Source organism: Zea mays, chromosome 2, assembly GCF_902167145.1.
Source record: "Zea mays cultivar B73 chromosome 2, Zm-B73-REFERENCE-NAM-5.0, whole genome shotgun sequence".
NCBI classification, from domain to species: domain Eukaryota; kingdom Viridiplantae; phylum Streptophyta; class Magnoliopsida; order Poales; family Poaceae; genus Zea; species Zea mays.
Window position 1 is genome coordinate 82,201,231 of NC_050097.1, and position 8,844 is coordinate 82,210,074.

Here is an 8,844-nt window from a genome sequence, read left to right on the forward strand (position 1 = left end):
GCATTTCAGCTGTAGGGAAAATCAATCTCCATTTTAGAGCTAATCAGCTGTCTTCCAACACTAAAAAGCTCCAAGGCTTCACCTTTACACAAAGGATGTAAAGGGAACTTGTATAAGTAGTCACTACCAAGATCAAAAGAAAAGAAACCACACATGAAAGTGGTATGCTCTTTGATCCAATAGAAATAATAGATGTTGCTTGATCACTTGACAAACAACATAGAAATTGTTTCAAGGGAGGACTCCACGAAAGATCACACATCAGTGTAGTTCCACAATGGATCATGACTAGAGACATCGATACCAGCATGCGCCAAGCAGCATAACCTTGCGTGTACATTCACAAGGGGCTCTCAGTTTCGCTGTGGCACCATAAGTCCTTAGTCATGACACCATCACCGAACTAGCACCAATAATGAATCTCACGTAGCAAAAATAGATTGGGTCAAGATAACACATTGATATAGTCTCATAATGGATTACAACTACTAATCGTGATACCAACGCGTGCCAAGTAGCACAACCATGTGTGTACATTCACAGGAGGCCCTCGGTTTCGTCGTGGCATCATCGGTTTTAGTCATAACACCATTACCAGACGTAACCAATAAGAAATCTTGCGCCACACCAATAGATTGAGCAAGGGTGACAATATACAAGAGATACTCCACCTGTAAGAATGGTTACAAGTAGAGAGCCAAATAGATTATGGCCCAAGGAAATGAGCAAGATATGGCCATAACATAAACTTGATGAAAGGAGTACGATGGGAGACTGTTAATTCAGCCCCAAGCATATCTCTATGCCCATCGCAGAGAGTACAAGGGTCAAGGATTAGTATCTGATTAGATATAGAGGGGAAACAATCATAAGATTAAGTTGGTATGCCTTCGATAGGTATGGGGGAAATCAAAGGCATAAAATTCAAGAAAATGGTCGGACATACTTTTCCTAGGTTGGGTTGATAATTCAACATGGCGATCCTTAAGAACAGGCAAACTAGTTAAGGTACATCAGCTTGCACCAATAAACAAGGGAATGGTTTTAGAAGGAAGCATGACTCGAGATTCTTGTTTAAGCCTAGGCACAATTTATGTCCAACAAAGAAATTATGTACGCATTTATTTGCATGGGTTTAGTCATGGAGTGATAATGGAGCATTCAACTCTGGGGTCATGGTTCACTAAATAAGAACATGGCCTAATTTTGGGTTTAAGCAACCAAACTACCAACCTTCTATCAGCACATCAAGCACGAGAGCAAACACCAAGAATTTTAATGGAGATTGATTTTCCCTACAGCTGAAATGCAGGAGTTTGTCCAGTTGTTCTCTTACTTGATCCATGTATTCCCTAACCAAGTGGATGATTCATCTGGCATGAAGAAACAGATGAACAACCTGACCAAATGGATTTCTACCCAAATGTATGACCTTTTGCTAGCAAATGTGAACTCTCAACCCTTGGCTTACCGAGGGTACTGAGGGGACTTGCTCAATGTCAAAAGTAGTTCAACAAGTTGGTTTTACTAACTTGTAACTGCATGGTGATCAAAGGTTGAGTTTAGAGATCGTTTTATCGAGTTGTCTAAACTCACTTTTGTATAACCCATCTTAAGGAAGTACTTCCAAGAATCGAGATTAAGTCGACCAGAAACCACCTAGTCATCGCTCTAGTCATGCCTCGATCGCCTCACGTGTGCTTTTCCAGCATGTGTGATCAAGTCGAGCCATGGTTAGTACTTGCTAAAATGGATTGGTTGCAAAGACAACATCTACAGATCCCTCCGCTGGTGATTCTCTCGAATCTATATCACCTTTCAGGGACTTGGATTTTCTCGCTAGCCACGGGTCAACTGTGATGTTATTCGACATTCACACCCGTCTCGTGTGCTATGAATTTCCTGTAACCACTTGTTGGTAAACTCCTTTTGTGTGTTTTACCCAAGAGGTTGCATCTGATTCTGTTAGGATAAAATTGCATAATTACCGCTCGCTCAACAGACTCAGATAGTACAGTGTCATCAGAAAAAGCCAACTGCACACATGAAACCTTATGTGTTCCTCTGGCTGATGTTGTCTCTACTAATGGACATTTCTAAATTGGCTTATGTCGATACATGTTATGTCCACTAGGGGAAACAACATCCTGAGACACTTGCCTTCGCTCAGAACTGCCTTACGATTATCGCTGATAAGGAAATGGGTTACATGCTGCTCTACTCTTAGAAGTCTTTCGTTCCGAATCTCGGGACGAGATTCTTTTAAGGGGGGAGGGCTATAACACCCCAGGTGTTTATATTCCTCTCGACAACGAGTACAGATTTAAGCACGCAATATCAGTGGATAAAACGGATTTTAAATTTTAATCATCCTCGTTTATTGCGAATTTAATATCGCATCTGTTCCGTTTGTCGCGAGTGCGACATCATTTTTACTTCTATTATTTGGGCTCTTCCAAAAATTTTCGTGATGATCGGAACATCGTCATTCCGAAAATCGGTGCGTCCGATGATTATTTAAAATTCATCGCTCGCGCGAACACGAATTCGGAAGCTTGACCCACTGGGTGAATTTTTATCCTGGGCGAATTTAGTCGAACTCGACGACTAACATTTTCAGGGTAAAATAATTTAATCCCCTTCTGTCAACCACGACGTCGCGTCTACAGATTTTTAATTAAATTGTTCTCTAACCGAGTGTTCGAATAGCGGACGGAATTCGTCTAAAATCAACTAAATCAGTGCAGATTAAAATACAGAAGCCGAAATCCGTTTAACTCGGTCCGTATGTTTCTTGCCAACTTTAAATCTTTGGATATAAATAGCTGGCAAAAGTTCATCTACTACAAAATATTCACCACATCAAATATTCGGGACAAAAACAGATGAATTTATCCGAATCCGAAATATCTACTATTTCCGTTATAAAAAAATGGAAAATGGAAAATATCCCAGAGATCCTATCCTATCACGCCGTCCCCTGTCCAGATTCTTTTCTTTTCTCATCTGCAGTCATCGTTCTCATCCGCGCACAGGGGGGAAAAATCAAAACAAAAACAACAGAAAAGAAAATATCTAGCTCGTTGGGAAAGCTGGTGTGCATACGTCTCTTGCTAATTATCATTTCCTGGACTTTGTTCTCATCCAACCACCGCTCTCCCCTGGATATTTTCCTCCGCGTTCAACAGGTCCGTGGGGATCAGCTTCACATAACTTAGCGCTCGTGCCTTCTCCCTCTTACTTCCCCAGCACAACGCCTGGGCGTTTTGCTCTCAGCGCTCGACCTCCCTCTGTCTTTCTCCTCTAGTTCGATGTGGAACTCGCCCAGCACTCCCTGCTCGACGTATTTGCCGTCGCTTCCCTGGCCGGAGTGGCAGCAGCACTCAGGATCTTCTCCCACGCGCGCTCCTTCCTTGCTCCTCTCTCATGGCCGCCATGAAATTTGCCCATGCTGTACCTCCTCTCGCCGGAGCTCGCCGAACGTTGCTCCATGGACGGGCTTCCCAGCAAGCTCCATCGCGTTGTCGCCTTGGTCCGAGCTCGCCCATCCCCTGCTCTTCCATGGCCACGCCCTCAGCTCGCGCAGCTTGCTTGTGGCCCGGTCACTCTCCCTCGGCCTCAGCCTTGATCTATCACGGTCCGGCTCGCCGTCAACCCGCTCGGACTCTGCCCTGGCCAAGCCTTTCTGCTCGTGCCGTTGTCGTCATTCGTCTCCATGTGGTGGATACAACAACGTCGTCGTTTACTCCATGGGGTTCATCGTCGACTTTGTCATCCGAAGAGTGATCCTAGAGTTGGATAAAAATATGAGAAAAGTCCGTGCAGCAATTGCCAGAAGCTCGACCGGATATCCAAACTGAGAACCGTCGTCGTCCTCGCGGTTATCAAATCGATTCGATCGTGGTGAGCCAATTTATTATTTCAGTTAATTGAATTGGATAATTATATAGCCACGATGATTTTTCTTGTCGTTAGCATAGGCACTTTGTGTGATGACTTCTAGATTGGTAGCCGTACCTGTTGCTGATCCTCTTAAGCGTCTTTGGAAGGATTTCCCTTCCTTCGTTTTCTTTTTATATTATAATGGCACATAAAATTCTTATAGAGACGTCTCATTTCGTGTAACAGTTAGTTGTATATCTAGTGGCGAAGTATAGATTTTAGATAATAATGATACGAAGCATGTGTTGGAGGACTTGTATGCGTAGCGTGATTAGTTTATGATGCGAAAGATAGGTTAAGTATTTTCTCTAGCTAGCTAGTAAGTCTGACAATGTTGCCGTGCTGATTTAGTTTGCTTAAATAAATTAATGCTTGGCTAGTAGGCATTTTAATGAGCTGGCGGGTAATGCAAAGTCGTCCGGTCTGATAGTTTAGAAAGTTGATGTGTTTCTATTCGTGTTTTAAGATTTAAATGTCTTAGACTAATGAATTTAAAATTAATAAGTTTTTGGTGTCGAACTTTAACTAAGGCAAGTAGAGTGTGAATACATATATTGCTGTTTTGCGATATATAAGCTACCTTTGAATAGGCTAGAGAAGCGTAATTATTGCGCGTAGTCGTATAGTAATAACTAGTGTTTTCGTGTAAGATTGTACAACGACTCACCCTTAGGTATTTAAATTCGCTATCGCGTAGCACTATTTAGGTGTGTGATATTCTTGTCGATATGCATTCATGTGCATAATGCATTCCATTCAGGTACGTTAATTAATCGCGCGATGCGGAAGACAAACCAAGTCGACCCCAAGCGTGGGCTAATCTGCAAGCTGAAGCTGATGAATCAACCTGAAGATGGTTAAATCAAGCAAGTGCTCGGTCGAAGAATACTCGTCAAGCGGACGTCACCTAACAACACTAACCTAGTGTTACTCAGGCAAGCCCCGGTGCATGCAACCCCTTTCCTTGTGTTTTTAAATACTTTTCGCACACTTAAGTCTAGTGAAATGTGCATTAGGTTCATAGGAATTGCTTGAAACCCTTTGATGCATTGCTTTCCTTGATATCCATACCTTTATAGATACTTCTGTGAAGTATCAAAATATGATTTACAAAAATGCTTAGCCTTGCTTAGACCTTGTGGATAGAGGTTGTCCTCAGTCTAACCCGGGAGAGGATGGCTTCTACCTGCAAGAATATTTTCATTTGGAGCAATAGTGGGATCTTACTGCAAAGTTCCCTGTGATGCTCTTTCATCCTAAGGAACAGACACAATCCTAAGGATGGAAATACTTAAATTGAGACTTGGGTTAGGAACAGGTGATGTTCTACCCAGGTTGGTTAAGGATTAATGCGTATGTAGGCGTGCTGACCGAGGACCCTTTAACTGGTCACATGCCTCGTCATGGGTAAGCCTTGCCTCGGGCAGACTAAGGCCAGAATAAGATAACACGAAATGGGTGTGGAGCGGTGGCGAGAGTAGCGTGTACCCTCCGTGGCAAGAGGCTGGACGGTGGTGTATCTGTGCTCTCGGTTTGCGTGAACCTGATCCGGTCTTAAGAACCCCGGTGGCGGGTTGACATATGCAAGGGTTAAGTGCTACATATGTCGTGTGATTGGAGATCCTCAGCTGAGTATAATCGATTCGGATCGCCGTAACTCCGCGGTTATGGAGACTTGGCCACTGACTTACACGTAGCATTCCACTAAAGATGATGGGTTTGTTAAGAAATTGGCTAGTACAGGTCAAGTGATTGAACTAGGGTAGAAAGAACTCTAGTGCAGGTAATTTTACTTAACTTGACAAATAAAACTGGATTTTTAAGGATCCACTCATAGTAAGCTTTTCTGCAAAACAGAGTCCTTGATTCTTGATAAGCTTTTCCTTGACTCCCATATAACCAGCATACCCTTGAGAGTCTTTTCTTTAGTCGGGTAAGACTTGCTGAGTAATTCCATACTCAGGGTTTTATTCCCTGTTGTTTTTCAGGTTCTAACTTTGTGCTATTGTTGATGGTGTTAAGTGCCGGTGGGCTCGGCCTTCTTATAAGTCTAAGTAACCCTTCTATACTTCTTATTGAGGATGATCCCTTGAGCTAGCATATATTTCAAACTTATACTTTTGTAATCACTCCAATAAAATAATGTAAAATTTTTGTAACCTGTAAAATTTGGTAATAAGATTTCCGCTGCAAAAATGTTGTGTGTGTGATTTGTGTTACTTAATCCCGCGGTTCTGGTTGTAAGTGGTTTATCCGATGTCCTTGGGGCAATCGGACGGATCCTGTTAAGTTATTTGGTGCACATGCATAGTCGTCTGAGGTCTTTGAGACAAGGACAGGTGCATGTGGGCCCAATAACTTGGGAGGTTCTGCCACACTTTCCCCCTTTCCTTCTCTCAGAAGTCAGATGGAGGTCCGTTGCCAAACCAGATTTTGCCAGAATGAAGATGGTTTCCCCAAGTTGCTGAGAGCATGCACAGTCCGCCTCGGAATCAGGAGCCAGCCAGAGTATGATGGTCATGAATTCGTCGAGCATGGCACAGAGAAGTGTGTCGTGACTGTATACATTGGATCTAGTCCGCACCATGTGGAATGGAGTGTCATTGCTGCTGGGCACAGATTCAAAGACACCTGCCAAGTCGTCGCTCGCAAGGCATTGAGGGCCCTGTGTCAGATTTATGAAGAAGAAGTGGCCAACACACTGCTCAGATTCTTTCCGCCCTTTCAGAGAGACCATCCCGTTTGGATGGCCAGGATGCGTGCATTGGAAGGTCAGCAGCTGCTTGAGGATGACCCCACAATCGTGTACCTCACTGCATACCTGCTCACCCTGGATGCACAATATGATTTCTTGGCTCGGCACAACCGTCAGATGATTTCCCGAGCAGAAGAAGCAGAGAAGCGCAACCGTAAGCTCCATGTGGATCTCACCACAGCTCAAGCCCGTGTAGCTGCCTTGGAAAGTTGTGAAGTCATTGCTGTTGAAGCCCTGAAGCAAGCCAAGGATGAGCATGTCCAGAAGTTGATGAAGGCCTACTTGGTAACCCATAACCAACGTAGAGCCCTGCGGATCCAAGAGCCTGCTTCATCCAACCCAGTTCAACCCATGAAAGATGAGGACCCCCAGATTCTTGAAGGTCACCCGATCTCTATCAGAGGAGAGAAGAAGGCTTGGGAACTCCTGGAAGGAGCCATAGTCTTGGAAGGAATTCCAGTCTTCCCTCAGGCTATGGATAAGCAAGAGTACCCCAAGTCCTCCTAGGATTCCCCGCCAGAGTTGTTTGAGCCCCTCACCATGAAAAAGATTCCAGCACCATCCCTTGAAGTCAAGGAAGAAGCTGCAAGCACCCCACTAGCACTGCCGCCCTCTGAGGAGCTACAAGAGCCAGTCCAGACTGAAGAAGAGTTCGACCCTGTCTTGCCATCTCAGTTGCCGCCAGAAGAAGTCATCAACATCAGCTCCCTCTTGACCCATCAAGGAGATGTCTCAGATTGAAGTTGTGCGCCAGCCTTGCCAGAAGAGAAGCTGTCAGATTTGAAGTTAGTTATGCCCAGTCCTCTGCATGCATTGGGTAGTGGAGTTTTTCTTCACTTTGGCTAGAGCCCTGCATGTATGAGAGGTAATCGTGTAGACTTGTGTTTTACAAAACTCTAATTGTGTGGCCCCCTAGGACATTTCAAAAATGAATTTTGCTTGATGTTTTCTCCCCTTTTGAGTGCATATGTGATGCTTTAACGTTAGTGCTCATAAGTTGCATTTAGCATAGTTTTCAATTCAGGAGCCAAGCAATAGTAGTTATGCTTAGCCCCCGAATCTGAGTAGTTCGTGCTTTGGAAAAACTCTATTCCTCCCTTATTCAAAACATTTGATTTGTTTGTGCTTATCATTGCTGAGCTTGTGTGTTTTCTTTCTTTTTAAGAAAGGTTTTCTCTAAAAACATAGATCACAAATTAAAGCTAATTCTCACCTTATGCTTCCATTCTCATCTTAACCCATCTCAAGAGAAAAGCACCTTACCCAAGAAGATACCGGGAAGCTTACCCTTGAAGCCTGGAATAAGCTACCGAAGAAACCAGTCCAGCCGCTTAGACAAAAGGACCGACCGTGAGAATCAAAGCACTGCCCCTGAGTCAAAGTAAACAGGAAAAGAGGACAAAAGGAGTTATTACCATAGAGAGAGGCAAATATTCTTGGAACCAAAGACCACAAACATCAGGGTCATTGACCCCACCACTCACCCGTGCCCCCTGCACGCGTGCCCGCCTCCATGCGCACCACCACCGCCCCATTTCCCTTTTGCAGCGCACCCACCGCCGCCATCATCGCCGGCAACACCAGGCCCCCCTCCCCTTGTCGCACCCGTTGCCACGTAGCACCTACTCCATCACCACTACTCCGCACCCGAGCACCACCTCGCATACTACTCGCCTATAAAACTTCTGCACCAGCTCCATCAGTTCCCATCCCAAGCAAAACACACCAGATAAAATCCCCTCTGCCAAATCGCAAGCAACTCCATTTTCCACCCACTCACCCCTAAGATCACAATGCTTGGTGATTCTTGGGTTGAAGACTGTTGTACATGGTTCATAGTCCTTGGTTTCCTCCTCTGTATGATGGTAATACTCTTTGATAGAATCCTCCAGTGGGAAGAGCAAAGAGAAAGAAAGGGTCAGTGAAAAGTGAAAAGAAGACAGTGAAGATAAGATAAGAAAAAGGTTCTCCCAGAATCAACCCTGTGTTAGTCATTTCTCCTCAGCCTGCTCAAGCAGCAACAGCAGAAGAAGGACCTTTAACACCCGTATTATGAGGTACTTTAAGAAGTTCAAATCCCCAAGATTCAAGAGTTCTACCCTCATTCTTTTTAAGTGGGGTAGTGTTCCAGTAAGGTTCCTGCTATG

At 44.3% G+C, this 8,844-nt stretch overlaps 1 protein-coding gene across 1 annotated transcript; it reads left to right on the top strand.

Annotated features, from left to right (window-relative positions):
- Nucleotides 1-2,972: 2,972 nt before the first annotated feature.
- Nucleotides 2,973-8,195, top strand: LOC118476327 (uncharacterized). The gene is made up of 2 exons (XM_035965307.1): nucleotides 2,973-3,903; nucleotides 4,703-8,195. The coding sequence occupies exon 2, from the start codon at nucleotides 6,350-6,352 to the stop codon at nucleotides 7,202-7,204; it is 855 nt and encodes a 284-aa protein (XP_035821200.1). The 5' UTR covers nucleotides 2,973-3,903; nucleotides 4,703-6,349; the 3' UTR covers nucleotides 7,205-8,195.
- Nucleotides 8,196-8,844: the final 649 nt, after the last annotated feature.

Coding starts and splice junctions, on each gene's coding strand:
- LOC118476327 (XM_035965307.1), top strand. CDS start 6,350: ATGGAGGTCCGTTGCCAAACCAGATTTTGCCAGAATGAAGATGGTTTC.